Raw genomic sequence first — 19679 nt, 5'->3', positions numbered from 1 at the left:
CATAGACAGTATCACTTCTTACAAGAGGTGGTATATCAAGTGGTACTCAGAGTAATAAATAGGGGAGTTAGGAAGTAGGATACAGTTTGCCAGAATATTTTCTATTAACCTTTATTAATCTATTTAAATTCACAGATTCACAGCAGATATACGTGTTCCTAGTTCTATAGGAATAGTATAACTTAAATAGAAATAGTTAAAACTCATTGAAATTGAATCATTTTTAAATTGTTGGTTGATGAGTTCAAATTTAAAGTAAAATTTTTTTTGGCATTGATTTAGTGATAGGTCTTATTTAACCTCTAATTGAATAATTACCCCTGCAGAACAATTTTGATTTCAGTGTAAATTTTGTATGACATTTGTCCTAGAATTTTTCTATGGCATTTTTATTTTAGTGTAAAATTGACCATTAGAGCATATAAGAAAAAGATAAAATCTAAGGTGATTTTAACTTTAATTATTTTCAGTATTCTTTTAAGAATAAACATTTTTAATGAGTTAGGTTTTTTTGTAATCTTTTATTGTGTCATAAAGTTTAGTAAAAGCTGAAATTGAGCATTATATTTTAGTGACTATCTCAGTATACATTTCCAGTAAAGTATTAATATAGATGATACTAGGTTTGATGTGTGTTGACATTACATAGCCTATGTAAATTACAACAGAAGTTAATTTTGGGTTGTTTTAAGCCTGTTGATGTATGTTAATTTAAGCATCTTAAGCAAAGGATGATTATTTTCCTTTTCTTTTTTAAGTAAGTACAGTAATAAGAGTCTGGAAAGAGGAACAGAAAGAAAGAAGCTATCGAGAGAGGTGAAATATAGAAAGTGACACTGTAAACTGACATAGGTAAAACATTAAAAGGATTTTAAGAGTGAATTTTAGAAAAAATTCATTCATCTAATTAAAATTCATGAATAGCAGCAGTTATAAAACCACTTGAGTTTAGCAGTCTAATAACCATATTCTCTTAGCTACTAGAGAGTAGAAAAGTTTGTTTTTTAAATGAACGAACTCTTGACATCTTTGGTAAAATATTTTGCATTGTAAAAACGTGATTTTTTTTTTTTTCAAAACTTCATTACATGGTTATTATCAAAGCTGTTACACAACTTTTCTTCTTCAGAGTACCATGTAATTTCCACTTTCAAGAGGAATCCTCTCGAACAGGCCTTCAGACGGCCCAATGTAAATCTAACCTCCAATCATCTTTTATATCATTACTGGATTGCTGTAAGCCATAAGGCCCCAGCATTCCTGTATGATATCTACCTCAGGATGACTGGAAGAAGCCCAAGGTAATGGTGACTAGCTCTGTCTTATCTGTTCCTCTGACTGTTAAACAACCCATGCTTACACTAAAATGCATATTAACTCTGTATTTGTTTATGCTTATGATAAGGCTTAATAGCCTTTTGTGAATGAGAAGACTCTTGAATTTAAGACTTTGTCAGAAAAGCAAAGGTAGTGTTGTAAGTCGCTCTAATTTGTTTAAAGTTTGGATAAGTTATTGTCATGTATTGAATTCTAGGTCTTACTTTAGTTTTCTTTCTAAATAACAATATTTGAAATGCTTTGACGCTTATTTTTCCTACAGGATATTATGTAAGTCATTCCTTCAAGATGAATCCTTTAAACCAAGTATTCAGGTGCCCCAATTTTAAGTTTAATTCCAACAGCCTATCGCACCATTATCGGAAGGGTGTCAGCCATAGAGTATCTGCATTATTGCTCGATTGCACTCATGTTGACAGGTCAGAAACTGCGGTAAGAAGAATTGCAGTAAATACACTATGTATTGGTAAGGTGGTGGAAGCTTGCTGGAGAGATGGAAAATCACTAGCATGAGCTTTACCTTTAGATTTACTCACCTGATTAATCACAATCAGAATGCTAGGACATTTCTTAGAATTTGGAGATCTTTGGGGACACTAACTATGGATCACATCGTATTGGGTCATTGATCCTCCAAAATTCCATAATATAGGAAATGTCCTACATCACGGTTGTCATTGTTATTATAAGCTGAAATTGAGCCCTTCTCTCCCTCTTAAAAACCTAGGGATGAGTTATTATAGGGGATTAAGGGCAACAGTTTTGCTTTGAACGGATCGTGCAGTTTTATGTGAAAAATATAGGATGCTTCTAGAAAATTACTTGAAATATCTCAGCTACCCATTCAGCTTATAATATGGTTATTTCAGTTTTTGACTAATTTTGCAGGTTTGGAATGGCATAGTTATGAAAAAAAAAGTTAATAACAAATGGAAAACTTTCTGTTTTCTTATAGTTGCTATAGCTTTACTTTCTTTTTTGTTTTTGTTGAAATCCCACAAACTTAAAGATCTCCTACTATCTTTACCACACAATTACGGTGGGATATACCATAAAAATACTTATTTTTTTTAACTACGATGGCATTACAGTGGAGTCTTTGATTGGAGAGTTCAGGATTTGAATATTTTTGTATAAAGAAGATGCTGATCCCAGAACTTCCATAAACTACTCAAAAAATAAAAGTGAGGTATCTGCCAATTACAGTGTATCAGGATCTGAGTTCCTTGTAGGTATTGTCTGTGGATTCGCTTTTCCATGATGTTTCTAACCCTATATGTTAGCTAATTGAAATATGTGAGAGGTGTTGAACAACTTTAGAAGAGATAAAGAAATATTTTCAGACTTTTCTAGAATGATCTGCAAAATGCAATACTTGCCATTGGAAGCATTCTTTCATGGCTGAAAAGCAGGTGTAAATTCATGAATAATGGCAGTGCATGCTTTGTTTGTATTAAGGTTGTTATAATTTAGGGCAGAAAAGTAAAAACTGGGTCAAAAAATAAAACAGGTTAAATATATCACATTGCCTTACACAAAGAAAGGGGGCTTAGTAAACTTTTAAAAAAATAAGTGAACAGCTAGTTTACTAAATAATTCAGAGGAGATGTTGCTGCACAACAAGTCATCTCAAAGTTAGAGGCTAAAAACAGCAACAGTCATTTTATTACTTCTTGCAGTTATTTCTGTCAGGATCAGGAATTTGAGAAAGAATCTGCTGGGCAGTTTTGGCTTAGAGTCTTTTGTGTGTTTGTGATCAGATGAAAGAGGCAGGTGGGCAGAGAGGCAATGGAATAGCAAGGGGACCGATGTTACTCTTTGTCATGTCATAAGGATCTCTCCATGTAGTTCTTTGCAAGGATCAATGATAGCCTTAGGGGAATTAGACTTCTTACATAGCAGCTGATGGCTTCAAGGGGAAGTCTTTTAGCAAGTAAGGTGGAGGCTGTGTTGCCTTTTGAGCTACCCGTAGAAATCATGCAGCATCACTTTTGCCTCATTCTTCTAGTCACGAGTGAGTCACAAATCTTCTTAAATTTTTTTTCGTATGTTCATAATTTTATTTTGGTGCCTGACATAGCACATTTTTTTAATACTTTAAGTTCTAGGGTACATGTGCATAACGTGCCGGTTTGTTACATATGTATACTTGTGCCATTTTGGTGTGCTGCACCCATTAACTTGTCATTTACATTAGGTATTTCTCCTAATGTTATCCCTCCCCCCTTCCCCCACCCCACAACAGGCCAAGGGGTGTGATATTCTCTGCCCTGTGTCCAAGTAAGGGGATTTAGAAAGTAGTCAAGATGAAGGATATTGTTGCCATCATTTTTGGCAAGTACAATCTGCTATAGTCAACCTTCTGGCCAAAACAGTTCGTATTTCTTCTACATGGAAAGGACAGTTGCTTCTTCCCCCCTCATCCTGCCTTCTCCTTCGCGCGTCCCCGCCCCCCTACCGCCCTAGATCCCTGTGACATCAGCTGGAAGCCAGGGTTCTGTCATCTAAATCTGGTCAATTGAGATTGACAAGATGAGGCTCTTTAGGAGTGATTTTGTCAGTATAGTTCCTCAAGAACTGATCTGTGAACTAAAGCAACGAGTTACATACACCCATTATAAATGATGGTAAGCATAGGAAATGACTTTAGACAGTTTTATTCAAAAAGAGAGAAATTGGGAGACACCCAGCAAACACTGGTCTATAACATTTCTGAATTCCAGTCAGATATATGTTGATGATTTCTTGATTAGGAGCTCCATCTTATTCTCTGGGAGTTCTCTGAGGTTCTTGCCTCTGCCCTCTGAGTCATCCTTCTTTATGCATAAAAACTGGCCTGTGGGCTCTGTGTGCAGCCAAGTAGCCTTCTTATCCTGCTTCCTGCCCATGAAAGGTTAGGGGATCAGGGCAGGAACTGGCAAGCTTTCCTTGTAAATTAGGGCCATATAGTAAATATTTTAAGTTTAGCAGGACATTTGGTTTTTGTTGAAGCTACCCATCTTTGCTGTTAAAAATGAAAGCAGCTGTAGACAATAGGTAAATGAATGAACATGACTGTGTCCCAGTAAAACTTTATTTACAAAAACAGTTGGTGGACTGGATTTGGTATATAGGCCCTGGTTTGCCGACCGTTGATATAGCAGTTTCTTCATTTTTTTCTTTGTTTTTTTTTGTCTGTCCCTTTACATGTAATCTGACATGATTGCTTAAAAATTGTGTGGGTTTCCGGTGTATCTGTTTTCAAGGAATCGAATCCATTAGACTAAAGCCATACCCATAAATCTCTTTGACACAAGCCCTTCTCTATCTTGGGTCCTCTAAAAGTGGGACAACACTTTTAGATCTTAGATCCTTGCCTCTTAGATCCTGATTTTGAACAGTAAGAGTTTCTGTTACACATTTCTTTAAGATTTGGAGAGTGCCTTTTGTTTGTCTGAAAGTTCTAAAAGGCACTACCTAGGTCTTTCTAAAGTCTTAGCAAAGGATTCATCTTCCCCTACCCTGCTATGCTCAGAAACCATTTCTTAAAGAATTCCTGGCTGACATTTTACATTTCCTCCAAACTTCCACTCAAATAATTCATTTTTTAAAGATCATCTTTGTCCTCTTTTGCCCTGTTTCAGCAAATTTCGGCTAGATCATTGAGTTTATTAGGTACACTTTCTATATTCCATATAACCAGAAGTGACAGTTTGTTGTCCTTACTTCAAGCCCTCACCAACAGCTTTCTTAAAACCCTTTAAGGCTTCCATTAATAATGTTTTCCTGGTCCTTTCACATTTCACTACTGATCACCTAACAGGCCTTACACATTTTGTTTACCACTTGACCCTGAAGCCAATACCACATGTTTTAGGTTTTTATTATAGCAGACCCTCTTAGTATTGAGATCTGTGTTGAGATTTGTTAATCTGTTGTACATAACAAGTCACCTCAAACTTAGTGTCTTAAAGCAATCATTTTATTTGTGTGTCACAATTTCTGTGGGTCAAGAATTCTAGTAGGGGTAGCTTGATGGTAATGGCTCAGGATCTTTCAAATGTTTGTAATCAGACAGGGACTGGAGTAGCTTTGTTGTGGAGGGAGTGGTAAAGGGGGGAAGGGGACAGTAGCTGGGGTGGCTGGGCATCTCTCTCTCTCCAGTAGTGTCAGACCCTCTCCATGTGGCCTCTCCATATGGACTAGTTTGAGCTTCCTCGCAGCATGGCAGCCTCAGGGAGAGTTGGACAGCGTACAAGGTGACTCAAGGCTTCAAGGGTGAGTATTCAGTGAGCAAGACAGAAAGCTCTACACCTTTTCTGACCTAGCCTCGGAAGTCACATCGTGTCACCTCCACCTCATTCTGTTGGTTCTAAGTTATTTTCAACTCTCATTGAGAAGACAGTCAAGGTGACATTGTATTGTAAGTGGGCATGTAGGATGGGAGATCGTATCATAGGCACCTTTGGAAATTAATCTTTCCTAAATAGGAAACATTAAGTAAACAATCTTCTTACCTGAGGTTTGTGCTGTGTGAGGCTTTCTAAGTATCAAAACAGGACAGATCCTTGACTTCTGGGAGCTTATAGTCTGAAGGCAACAAGGAATATACAGGTTTTTTTACTTAGACAATTTTATAAATGTTAAATACAAAGTCTTATAATTTATTTCATTTGTTCAGAAATTTATTGAGCACAGTAATAGACTTTACACCTTATATGGGGCCTTACTATAATGCCTAATTCTACATTAAACTGATGTCAGTCATGTCATTCATTTCATCCAGTTTACTCGTTTACGTAATTCTGATTGTGAGCTAGGTAAGCATCTGATCTGACATTTTTTAAAAAATGGTTCCATGATCTTATGTTTTGGTTAACTAGCATAACTTTATCTAGCTTAACTTCTCTAAACCAGATATCTATTTTTAATCTGTATACTTCTCAACTGGAGACATTTGACAATGTTTGCAGGTATTTTTAGTTATCACAACTGGGGGAGGGCTGCTGTCAGCACCTAGAGGCCAGGGATGGTGACAAGCATCTTAGAGCATGCAAGATAGCCCTCCACAAGAAAGAATGATCAGACCCACAATATTTATAGTGCCAAGGTTGAGAAACCCTGGACTAGAGAATCATTAAGATCTTGCCTTAGTCTAAAGGATTGTGATTATTATTTTTAAGTTGCCGTAATAAAGAATAAATACATATTCAGAACATACCTGGCAATGTAGTCATAAAAAAGTTCTATGGTATGTTTAACCAAGGAGTGATGGTGCAAAGTTTTACATTTCTTCTTATTCCTCAATAGTTTTCAATCCAGTATTTTTGTTGCATAATAAATATTCTATAAATTTCACACACAAATATATGGCCTTCCAAATATCTTCCCCTCCCCAATTTTTATTGCAATTATTTTTTGAATGGCTGAATTACTGATTGATGTTAGGGTTGATTGTGTCACTTGAATGAATCTGAAGATAAGATTAGGTGAGAGAATTATCAGTGAAAAAAGTTAAAAAACTTTTATTAAGATATATATAGGAAAACCATGTTAGCTGTGTGTGTGAGAGAGATTTAAGTATGCTAAACTGGCATGAGAGTATGTATTGATTTAGTGACAAATTTGTTGTATCTTTTTGTTTTTTAGAAAAAAATAATCACCTAACCTTTTCTAAGAGCAACGTGTGTTTTTCCCCCTCAGATGCTTTTTATCTACAGAACTATCCCTGTTCAAAAACTGCCTTTGATGCTTGATGGATTCATTTTGTGTTTGAGATTTTATTTTGAAATTACTTTATTGAATGAAATACAGTTTTTCTTTACCTAGTTTATAATGCTTCATTTTCTTCCAGTATTCTGGATTCATAGTTTATTTCTAAATGTATTGAATGTGTTATCAGAATTGCTTAGCTAATGATACTTTCTTGTTTTTTTTCTCCTCATTTCAAATGTAATTTTCCTCCATGCCCTTCCTATTTCTAAAGCCCCTAATTTTGAGACTGTCTAAACTATTTGATACATATAATGCTAATTATTATTATAATATAAATGAAATCTTTAAAAAGTACTTCTCCACAAATTATTTTTCTATTCACAGAAGTTGGGAGTTTTTTGGTGTTTGTTTTGTTTCAAAAAGTTATTTCTTCCCTTTCCCTACTTATAAATATTATTGTATAGCTGTTACTGCTTAAGTTAGTGTTATGATATCAGTGACTTACAGTGAGCCATGATATATAAAATTACAGATTTGAAGATTAAAGCTCCTTGTACTTTCAAAAACAATCACACTCTTTCTTTAAAGACACACTTTTAAAAGGGTGTCACACTCCTTTATTTCTATAAGGATGAGTATTGGTGGGGTATGCGGAGGTGAGTGGATATCTGTTTCAGATACTTTTCAGCATGAGTCATTGATTTCACAGCACATCCAGATGATCAAGAGTGGTGCCAATCATTGTTAAAGAAAAGTTGTTTTGTGTTTTTAAATGAATAGAGTTGACTATGTGGCAAACGAACATTTCTGTATTCTTTGCTTCAGCAGTGCTGAAGAGTTGGAATTATAAAAATAACACAGTATGTTATGAATTCACAGGAAATCTTAGGAAATGCAGCTGTGAATTAAAATGTAGTTTAAGGAATAGAAAGCAACGAAATATTAATTGAATCCATTCATTTGCTTAGTATTTTGTGTAGAAAATTAAATTTAAGAGTATTGTATATCCTTTGAGAATTAGTTTTATGTATCAGCAGAACTCTGTTTAGGTAGTATTAAATGCATTTGCTGCTGCTTTCAAAAAGCATTTAGTTTCCTTTTGGATTTATAAGTTGTTCGTTCAAGATGCAGAAATATTCTTATTCCCTGCTGATTTGGTACACTTAATGATTAAATGTTATAATTTTAATATTAATGTCTATATTGGGGGAAACTTGCACCCTGGGTGGTGATAGGATTTTTCCTAATCTATACAAAATATAAATCTGTCAATTTTTCTTACAATACAGGATGATGAAAACAATAACTCGTCTTCACAAAGCTATGGTGTTTCTTGAATATTTCACAAGTAATTCTTGGGTTTGGAATACTGACAATGTCAATATGTTAATGAATCAACTAAACCCTGAAGATAAAAAGGCAAGCATTTTCTGTTTTATATTAGAAAATAAGTAGCATACTAATTACAGAAACATTAGCAACCTGAGAAATATTTTCCACAGCTACTATGCAACAAGAAAGCCATTATTTATAGTCTCTCATAAAGCTTTAGTCATAATTGTTAGTGGTGAAATAAAATTGCTGTATCTTAACATTTCTAATGTAAATATTTTAGAGTGGCAAAGGTATTTTCAAAGCATGATTGAAATGTTGATTCTTTTTTTCCCTTAATGTTGCTTTCAGAGAGAATTTTATCTTTATGTGTTTTTCTTTCAAACACTTTGTTTTCTTTGAGATTTGAGAAAACGTTTCTCGAAGAAATTGTTTTTTATAAACTCTTTTACTTTTTGTTATTCCATATTTTGCCCTTTGTTAGTTTGAAACTTAAATTCTCTGTGTATGTTATTTTTGAGCTTACTCTAGATGTTTTAACATGTATATCTAACACAGACTAAATTAAGCAATATTTATAGCTTCCTTCTTAATATTATTTAGAACCTTAAAATGTTTTAGTTGTGATTACCACTCCCACTCACTTAAAATGGTTGTATTAATACATTACTTCAGTTCTCTAAATTTTTTTTTTCTTTTTGAGATGGAGTTTCACTCTGTGCTTAGGCTGGAGTGCAATGGCACAATCTCGGCTCTCTGCAACCTCTGCCTCCCGGGTTCAAGTGATTCTCCTGCCTCAGCCTCCCTAGTAGCTGGGATTACAGGCACATGCCACCACACCCAGCTAATTTTTGTATTTTTACTAGAGATGGGGTTTCACCATGTTAGCCAGGCTGGTCTTGAACTCCTGACCTCGGGTGATCTGCCCTCCTCAGCCTCCCCAAGTGCTGGGATTATAGGCATGAGCTACCACACCCAGCCCAGTTCTCTGTTTAAACCCCATGATGAGATACTATTTTGTTCATTTAGTTTTTATTTAGATTTCTCTCTCTCTCTGTCTCTCTATGTATATATATATGTGTGTGTGTGTAATATGTATATATGTATACCAATGTCTGTGCTCTCAGATTTTCTCCTTATGATCTTTTTTCTGCCTGAAATATATTCAGCATACCAAGAATATGTTTTAGTAGGGAGTCTGTTTTATAGTGAATTATCAGTTTTTGATTGTCTAATATGTGTGTTGTTTCACCCTTGGTTTTGGAACATGATTTCAGCACATTAAAGAACTTTTTTACTGGGCATAGTAGCTCATGCCTGTAATCTCAATACTTTGGAGGCTGAGGTAGAAGGATGGCTTGAGGCCAGGAGTTCAAGACCAGGCTGGGCAACATAGCGAGACCCATCTCCACAAAAATAAAAAAATGAGACAGGTGTGGTGACATGTGCCTGTAGTCCCAGCTACACAGGAGTCTGAGGTGGGAGAATCAGTTGAGCCTAGGAGGTCAAGGGTGCAGTGAGATGTGATCACGTCATTGCACTCTACCTTGAACAATAGAGTGAGAGTCTCTCAAAAAAAAAAAAAAAAAAAAACTGTTTATTTATATTCTGTCTTACGTTGTTGCTATTGAAAAGTCAGTAGTTGACTCTTCCTTTATAGGTGATCTTTTATTCTTGTCTCCTCTTCCGTTTTCTCTTTATGTTTGCCACTTGGCCGTATCACTATGAAAGTGGGTGTAATTTTGAAAAATTTACCTTGATTGGATTGGGCTTTCTGAATCTGAGGTTTGGTGTCTTTCAGCAATTCAGAGAAATACTTAGCCAGTGTTTCTTCAAATATTGCCTCTTCATTATTCTTATATCTTCTTCCAAAATTCCTAGTGTATGTTAGATTATTCTGTCCTCCAAATCTTTTAACCTTAATTTCCTATTTTGTATCTCTGTGTTTCTGGGCTAAACTCTAGATAATTTAAGATTCTGTGGCAGTCTGCCAGCTGTGTCTAAACTATCCAATTGAATGTAGAGTTTTAGTTGTCTTATTTGCAGTTTTAGAAAGTATAATTTATTTTTCAGATCTTATAAATGTTTCTTAAACAGTCTCTAGAATTTTTTCTTGAAACATTAAATATAATTGTTTTGCATTTTGCTTCTGATAATTTAAACTTCCAGATGATTTGTAGCATCTGATTCTGCCATCTATTGATTGAGCTGGGTGTCATCCATGGCACCGAATTTTTTTAAAAAAAAATTTGTTTGACTATAAATTTATATTCTTTGAGGATTTCTGTGAGAATTTTTTTGAGGCCAGGATTGAAATTACAGTTTTCTGATAAGGATTTGCCTTTGCTTCTACCAGTAGCCTAGTTAATTAGCTAACTGGCATTTATAAGCTAGGGCCCCTTTAAAGTATCTGATTAGGTTTTTAGCACAACTCAGATTAATGTAGGTCTTATATAGACAGTAGGGGCCAGGCATGGTGGCTCACACCTGTAATCCCAGCACTTTGGGAGGCCAGCTGATAACTTGAGCTCAGGAGTTCAAGACCAGCCTGGGCAACAAAGTGAGACCCTCTCCACAAAAAATACAAAAATTAGCCAGGCGTGGTGGCGCATGCCTGTAGTCCCAGCTACTTGGGAGGCTGAGGTGGGAGGATGACTTGAGCCTAGGAGGCAGAGGTTGCAGTGAGCCGAGATTGTGCCACTGCACTACAGCTTGGGTGACAGAGTAAGATCCTGTCTCCAAGAAAGAAAAAAGACTGTAGATTTGGTTCATTACAGTTTCTCAAGAGTTCCTTTTTTCATACAGTACTAACTTCCTTTCTCTTCCCAGTTTTTTTTTTAATTTTAATAATGTTTTGTTTAACCCAATATATAATCAAAAATATTGTTTGAACATATCAAAAATCTAAAAGTTATTTAAAGGATATTTTACTTTCTATTTTTTCATACTGAGCCTTCAAAACCCAGAGTGCATTTTATACTCCGTAGCATGTCTCAATTTGGACTAGCCATATGAAAAGTGCCCAAGAGGCACAGGTGGGTACAGAAACAGAAGTCTATACAACCTGCAGAACCATGAGCCAGTTAAACCTTTTTATCTTTACAGATTACCCATTCTCAGGTAGTTCTTTGTAGGGATGTGAGAATGGACTAATGCACCTCATCACTACCTCCTTTGTCTTCTTCCCAAAGGGAACAGCTCTTGAATTCTAGCACTAAATATTAGTTTTACCTATTTTTGACTTTACATAAATGATATTATACAATATTTTTTCATTCTTCTGTTGATGGACATTTGAGTTATTTCCAGTTTCTGGCTATTAGGAATAATTATCATACGAGCATTCTTTATGTTTATATGTACACATTTGTGTAGGGTATATACCTAGAAATAGGATAGCATAGGGCATTCATATGTTCAGTTTAGCAGGTAATGGCCGTTTTCCAAAGTGGTTGTATCAGTTTACATTCCCAAGGACAGTGTATGAGAGTTCCTGTTAATCCACATCCTCCATAACACTTGGCCTTTTAATTTTGATTTTTAATTTTAGTCACTTAGGTGATATATAGTGGTATAACAAAATGATTTCAATATATATTCCCTAGTACATACAATGCTTATATAAAAATTGTAAAAAAAAAAAGTAATTAATCCTATCAGAAAATAGATTAGAGAGATGAATAGTTTACAGAAAATGATTCACAATTTGATAAATAGTAAATAATACTCCAGTCTAACTTTAGTCTGCATTTACACTGAGTAAAGCTGAATATCTTTTCAAATGATTCAAATGTTTCCATGTTTAATGGATGATATGAACTAGGAATAAGAACTTTTCTGTGACTAGCAGTAAGATTTCGGAAGTTAATTCTGTATTTAAGAATTTTGTAATTATGTCACTTGGAACTGGCCTTCAGAAAAAGTATGAATTTCTGACTTGTGAGAAAAATTAGTCAAGAAAATAATCAGTAATTTTTTTGTTAACGTAGACCTTCAATATTGATGTACGGCAGTTACATTGGGCAGAATATATAGAGAACTACTGCTTGGGAACTAAGAAGTACGTATTGAATGAAGAAATGTCTGGCCTCCCTGCAGCCAGAAAACATCTGAACAAGTGAGTTTGATGCATGGATTTGATTGCTGCTTGTCTTCCTTATGAAATATTCCACAATTTTTTTGGTAAACTGGTATATTGAATAAAAGATATTGCTCATCTGTTATATTAAGGAAAAGTACTTAACCTTTGGACTGGAACTGTGGTAGTATTACTTTAGCCTAAGGTTGTTGAAACTTACTGTCTTCAGTTTATATCTTTCTTAGTATGAAGTTCAGGTGGAATTGAGTTTCAGAAATTACTATTATCTTTCTTTATATTGCTACTTAAAAAGTAAAGATATTAGAAGAACGATAATGTAGATAATCTATTTTAAAAGTTTGTTTTTTTATTTTAATCAATAATCTTTGGAGGAAGAGAATACATTATTCAACATAGAATATTTTTTCTTACATAAAATAGAGCTATATCTTTAGCTCTTTATACAAGTAACACATACTGTTTTTTTTTTTTTTAATACTCAGAAAATAGAAGAGGAAAAATCACTGGTAATCTATCATTCAAAGATGCAGATAATTTTTAATGGTAATCTCTTATATTTGTAGTGCTTTTTAATATGATTTTTATGACACTTTTGAAGACTTTCACATTTTTATCCCTCTCATGCCTCATAACTCTGTAAGACTTTGCAGGGCAGCCAGTTCAATAGATGAGGAAATTGAGGCTTAGGAAAGTTGTATTTGCCTAGGCCATATTGTATTGAGTGGCAAAGCAAACTAGAATATTGATCTTTGACTCCTTATTCGAAGCTCTTTTCTCTACATCATTTTTCTGACATTGCAGTCCTATCTTGCACTGCCTGCTGAAGTGAGTATAATTTATGTAGCATTATTACGTATCTAAAGGTTTGTATTTCTTTGAAACACCATTAGAAACATCAAAATTTGTTGAAACATGAGCTGAGTAATATGTTGTTACTCTTTGAGAAAAGGGAAGATCCTCCTTTATCGAGTTAATGCCATGTTTTATACTTGGATGAGGGCTTGTCCGATTGATCTTATGACTGTCAGCTGTAACTGAAGGAGTAAGTTACTTGTCTGACAACTTGTAAGCAACTAAAGATGTCAAAAAAAAAAACTTTGCTCTGTACTGTGTTTTATGTAATGAATGAACCTTTTTAGATTAGATGGGAAGCTCTAGAAATTCAAGGAACATATCTGTTTTATTTACAGTATACTTAATGTCTAGCATAAGTTTCAAATTAATATGGATTTGAGCTTTGATTTAAAAACTCAGTATTAATTAGCTGCCATCTAACAATACTTTATTCTAGAAAATACTGTCCAACATACCTCTTGATTTGCTTTCCAGGTTGCGGAATATACGTTACGGTTTTAATACTATCCTTGTGATCCTCATCTGGCGCATTTTTATTGCAAGATCACAAATGGCAAGAAACATCTGGTACTTTGTGGTTAGTCTGTGTTACAAGTTTCTGTCATACTTCCGAGCATCCAGCACTATGAGATATTGAAGACCAAGAATTCAACATTAGAACATCTATACATGTGGTGATCTAAATGCACAAAATGTAAAATGTACTTAAGTCATCTCACCTTTTGTCAAGACATTAAACCATCTTAGATCAGAGTGTGAAGTAAATTATGGTACATTTTATGTAACATTTTAATGTTTATACTCATAAAACTTAGTGAACACACTGTGTTATGCCAGCTCAAATCTACAATAGCCACCAAAACCATGACTTAATATTTTGAGCCCTAGAAGAAAGGGATGGGCTGAGGGCAAGAGTGGGGAAATAGGAACACTGACCAGTATAACTGTGCAATTCTGGAACATATTAATTAAAATATGCCTTAACATATAGTGAATTTCTAATTCTAATGTTCAGTGCAATGGACGACATTTATTTGGACAGTAATACTAGCTAAGTTGGTAGATATTTGATTCTTCATTGTTTGATTTTTTTCATTAGTTGAAGTGGGTTTTAGTTTTGTTAAAATTATAACCAACCTATTTTCACATCATTCTGTAAGTTAAATGATATCAAACATGAAAGACGTCTTCATTTTTCTTTTTCTGATTAAATGTCTGATGCATATCGTTTTTCAATTAGCAATCAGTTGCTTTTAAAATCAGAAGGCTATATTATTCTAATGACCCTATTGCATCTAAATGGGTTTGAGAATCCATATCAACGATATATGCTATGTGTTTTTTGACAGAAAGTGAAAACAAATTCAGTAAAACTGTTAGTATCAAAAAGAATAGGAATACAGTTTTCTTGTCTGCATTATGATCAAATAAAAATCCTGTGAGATTGCGTTTATGTTTTGAAGCAGGAGGATTTCTTGAGACTTTGGAAGTGGGAGTTGGGAGGGATTCACCATACTTGTGTTCTCCTCCCTTTATAAATTTTATTCGTAGGACTTTTAAAAGGCTTGTGCTATCTTTCCAATGAAAACTGAAAGTGCATTATTATGGAAGAATGTATTTGCAGGTAGTAATAATGTTAAGAAAATGTCCTCGTGTGTAAACACATACTAATTTTGACCTTGAAAGTTGAATTCCTTCACGAAAAATAAAATAATGCTTCAGATAATGTGTATGAAATTAAATAAAGGACTTTATGATACATACCACATAAGGTAGCAAACTGTTGAATGAGTTTGAAGGTATCATTTATTTTTTATGCATGTGGTTTTAGCTTTAGAAAGAAATGCATTATAGAAACAAGTAATAGCAAGAAAATTGATGTATATTTTAATGGTACATTAAAATTCCCTTTTAATCATAATAGTTAACTCTACTTACTGTTTTAACATACATTTGATTTAACAAATTGTTCAGCATAACACTTCTAATTAAGTTGATCAAGTTGTACTATATTAAATAATCAGCAGTGTTCTGGAGTATGTTTAAAGACAACAGTTCACAATACAAAAAGTTACGTGGAGCTTTACATCTTAACTTTCTTTGTCAATTTAAATGCAATGTATAAGAAGTTTATTTTGCTATTATGAAAAACTAAATGTAAAGGAAATCACCTACTTTCATGCAGGTGTATAATCTTGAAAAGGAAAAATGCTTCCATGTTGAAGCCAGATTTTGTGTAGTAAAACTTTTAAATATTATTTTAAAAAAAATATGTATATAAATATCTCTATATTCTTTGGAATGATACTAAAGTCTCTGGTCTAGGACCATACCTTATATAAAGGTATAAGAGACCATGACAATGTCTGAAAATGGAATAAATAATGATGCCTTTTATTTAAAGTGGTCCACATAATATACATTGAGTACTCCATCTCTCCAAATGTATTTCCATAATGTGTTGAAAACATGCTGACGTTTGTATGATTTTTATACTTTTGCCGAATAGACTTAGAGTCAGATGAATTGTCTTTGTGTGTTGCAAAAGAGTTGGGGACAACTTGGGCAGGCCTGTGAAGTGCATAGGGAGTGTATGTCTTCTGAACTGTTTTATTGTTCTTGTAATCTAGCTTAAAGAAATGTTAACTGGGGGGGGTGCTGAGGCCATTGCATTAATTTTATGTGTTTAGAATTCTATTGTAAAAAGAAAACTAATGAATAAATTGGTTTGTCATTCTAGAATTTAAAGTTCTAAGATTAGTATAAAGAGTATATAGATTGTTAATCCCCACCAACTAGACTTTGAACTTAAGTCAGACTTAAAGATTTGAGAAGTCATTTGTGTCATTTACTAGATGTGATTTTTAGTTCTGTTTGATTATGTTTCCTACACAAACTTGTTATTTAATAGGATAGCCTACTAAATTAAATGTTTCTTATTTCATTTAACTCATTTGATTAAACTGTATTCTAAAACATTTGGGGTTTTTCCCCCATTCAGTTTTAATCCTGGAATACGCATTTGTAAATTGTGATGTCATTGAGACTGTATTTAAATTTGACTTGGCAACATTAACATGTCCTAAGATTCAGTGCAGAGAAGCATGGGCAGTACGTTCTTTGACTTAAGGATGGCATAAAATAATCATTTTGAACCTGTGTAATAAAGCTTGAAAGCAGGGAAGAATTTCCTTTTACCCCTTTTTTATGTTGTCTGTAGGAATTAACTTGGGATTTTTTGTTTTGTGGGTTTTTTTTTTAATGTAAATTGATAATCTTTTATAAGAAGGAAATAGAAGCATTATTGTGTGCCTTTGTTTGTAAACCAAAAAGTAATAAATGAATCCCTATATTTCCATTATAGTATTTATTGTATTTTTATGTTCTGAAAATTATCCATGAAACAATATGGTTAAGATTACAGGAAGCAGTCCTTACTTACACTTCTTGTCTGTTTTAGGTGTACTTGTTAATTCTTATGTCCTAATTTTATTTAATTCTGAGTTGCTCACATGGCATTTTAGGGGAAGCGTACAGGCAGGATGAACACTTTGTGTTAAAGTGTTATTTTTATGTATTACCTGGAATGAGGCAGGTTTTTTTCAATTTTCTAAAAAGAGTAACCAAGAGACCTCCAGGGTGTCATTAGGTTCCAGCTGCTCTCCTCCATGCTGAATGATATCCTGTTAATTTATAGGTACATTTGTAGTAATGTATATGTCTATTAAATATAAGAGATCATTCATTAGTAATAGAAATTAATTGAACCCTTTTGGATCGGGGAGAGCATCAGGCTGGGGTCAGGTAAGTGTAAATGGCCTTCTGAGCATGCTCTTCTAGGCTGACTCCCAGCCCTGACTTGAAACCATTAGTGGTGACTTGCTCTGTTTTGAGAAAAACTTTCCAACCTTTTGCATGAGAAACTAGAAAAAGGAATGTATGCCACGTAACTGGATTACAGAAATGAGTTAATTTAATAGTCTCTGTGATAAAAAAAAAATGAAATATTTTCTTATTGAATTAATATTTTTGTCTTGAAGCATTTTCTAGTGATAGAATGTATTTGTCTTTTTTCCTGGTGGTACCCTCTTAGCTTATATCTTTGCTATCCTTAAGATCCTAAACAAATCATCTTTGTCAGTTAAGTATAGTTGTGCAAAAATTGTTAAATAATTCCTTTGTCTTTATTAAAGAAAAATTTGAGTAACAGTAAGTTTGATGTGCTCCTTTGCAAGTTGATGTCTCTAAAGTTCATTTATTTAGAAAAACATGAAATGGTAAGTATAAGTTTAATGTCTTTACCGTGGGCCTGAACTCAGAGAAATAAGAACATAATTGTTTTTTGGCCAGAGATCATAGATGATAGCTATAATACCTATAATTTTATACAAGGGGCAAGAGAGACAATCAAGATTTTTCTGAATTCATTGATTTAAAACAAAGTTAACATTTCTAGTTATTGTCTTCAAAATACTTTTCTCTTCTAGACATTTAATTTTCATTTTTAAAGTTCCATGAAGTTGAATTAGGTGTCCTCCAAAGATGCTTTGGAGGCAGAATTCCTTTATTTTCTGCTGTTCTACAGTAAACCTAATTCTTTCTCTCTCATATAAATCTAGAGAGCGTTACCTTCACTTGTCTTGAGCAAGGTGTAACTGGAAAGTGTTAGATTGAGCCATATAAAAATGCTAATATGTCTTTGACCTATAAGAAATTTCATATGGCTCAGTCTAGTATTATAGCTGCCTTTTGTTCTTTTGTTTTCTAACAAACACCTGAACCTAAACAGATGGGTTTTATTAGTCATCCAGATTGTTTAACAGTATTTAGTTGTTTGACATTTAATACCTAACTTTCTGCTTTATGTCACATCTTTAACAGGTTCTTGTCATTTCCCCTAACTTCTCCCAAGTTGATTGTTGGTTTCTTGAGAGCAAAACCAGCATTGCACATTGTATGTTATAAAAACAACGCTAATGATATTTGTTAAGTTCTTACAATGTGCCAAGCACTACTCTAAGCATTTTACATGTAATAATCCACTTACGCCCTCTGTGTAAGTGTGATAACTAAGGTATATGATGTTAATAAAGTACCCCAGGTTACACCACTAGTAGTAGAGCTGAGACTTGAACTCAAGACTAGTTCCAAAGCCCACGGTCCAGTCCATTATACTGTACTGCCTTTCACCATAGGAATACAGATATTTCTGTACTATTCAGAGGTTCCCTGACTTGTACTAAATGTCTTTGTTGACTTCATTTCAAAAACCCAACATTCATTCAACAAATTTTGAGTGCCTGGTATGATTTAGGCACTGTGTCTTATATTGCAGTTATCTGTATCACATAAATTAAGCTCTCAGTGGCCCAGACCTGAATATGGCACACTGCCTTCCCTTAGGATTTTATGATTTGATATAGATAAAGAAGCAGATAATTTTAATATGTAAAGACATAAGAACAAAATACTAAAAGCACAGAGGAGCGATTTCTTGTTTATTTATTGCCACTCTAGTTCTTTTAATTGTGATGTTAAAGAGTGTCAATTTTAGATCTTTCCTGCTTTCTTTTGTGGGCATTTAGTGCTATAAATTTCCCTCTACACATTGCTTTAAATGTGTCCCAGAGATTCTGGTATGTTGTATCTTTGTTCTCATTGGTTTCAAAGAACAGTTTTATTTCTGCCTTCATTTCGTTATGTACCCAGTAGTCATTCAGGAGCAGGTTGTTCAGTTTCCATGTAGTTGAACGGTTTTGATGGAGTTTCTTAGTCCTGAGTTCTAGTTTGATTGCACTGTGGTCTGAGAGACAGTTTGTTATAATTTCTGTTCTTTTACATTTGCTGAGGAGTGCTTCCAATTATGTGGTCAATTTTGGAATAAGTGCGATGTGGTGCTGAGAAGAATGTATATTCTGTTGATTTGGGGTGGAGAGCTCTATAGATGTCTATTAGGTCCGCTTGGTGCAGAGATGAGTTCAATTCCTGGATATCCTTGCTAACTTTCTGTCTCGTTGATCTGTCTAATGTTGACAGTGGAGTGTTGAAGTCTCCCATTATTATTGTATGGGAGTCTAAGTCCATTTGTAAGTGTCTAAGGACTTGCTTTATGAATCTGGCTGTCCTGTATTGGGTGCATATATATTTAGGATAGTTAGCTCTTCCTGTTGAATTGATCCCTTTACCATTATGTAATGGCCTTCTTTGTCTCTTTTGATCTTTGATGGTTTAAAGTCTGTTTTATCAGAGACTAGGATTGCAACCCCTGCTTTTTTTTGTTCTCCATTTGCTTGGTAGATCTTCCTCCATCCCTTTATTTTGAGCCTATGTATGTCTCTGCATGTGAGATGGGTCTCCTGAA

General features: G+C 34.1%; 1 protein-coding gene across 2 annotated transcripts in view; it reads left to right on the top strand.

The window, feature by feature from the left end:
• Positions 1 to 17527, top strand: part of FAR1 (fatty acyl-CoA reductase 1) — a 63028-nt gene extending 45501 nt beyond the window's left edge. For both annotated transcript variants that reach the window (XM_023230783.2, XM_023230784.2), the window contains exons 9-12: positions 1130 to 1301; positions 8322 to 8451; positions 12354 to 12481; positions 13793 to 17527. In XM_023230783.2, coding sequence (XP_023086551.1) covers positions 1130 to 1301; positions 8322 to 8451; positions 12354 to 12481; positions 13793 to 13955 — 593 coding nt within the window. In that variant the 3' untranslated portion in view covers positions 13956 to 17527. The remainder of the gene's footprint in view (positions 1 to 1129; positions 1302 to 8321; positions 8452 to 12353; positions 12482 to 13792) is intronic.
• Positions 17528 to 19679: the final 2152 nt, after the last annotated feature.

The sequence above is a fragment of the Piliocolobus tephrosceles genome, chromosome 13, assembly GCF_002776525.5.
Source record: "Piliocolobus tephrosceles isolate RC106 chromosome 13, ASM277652v3, whole genome shotgun sequence".
NCBI lineage: Eukaryota > Metazoa > Chordata > Mammalia > Primates > Cercopithecidae > Piliocolobus > Piliocolobus tephrosceles.
Note: the sequence above shows the minus strand (reverse complement) of the source record. Positions and strands in the feature narration are given on the sequence as shown.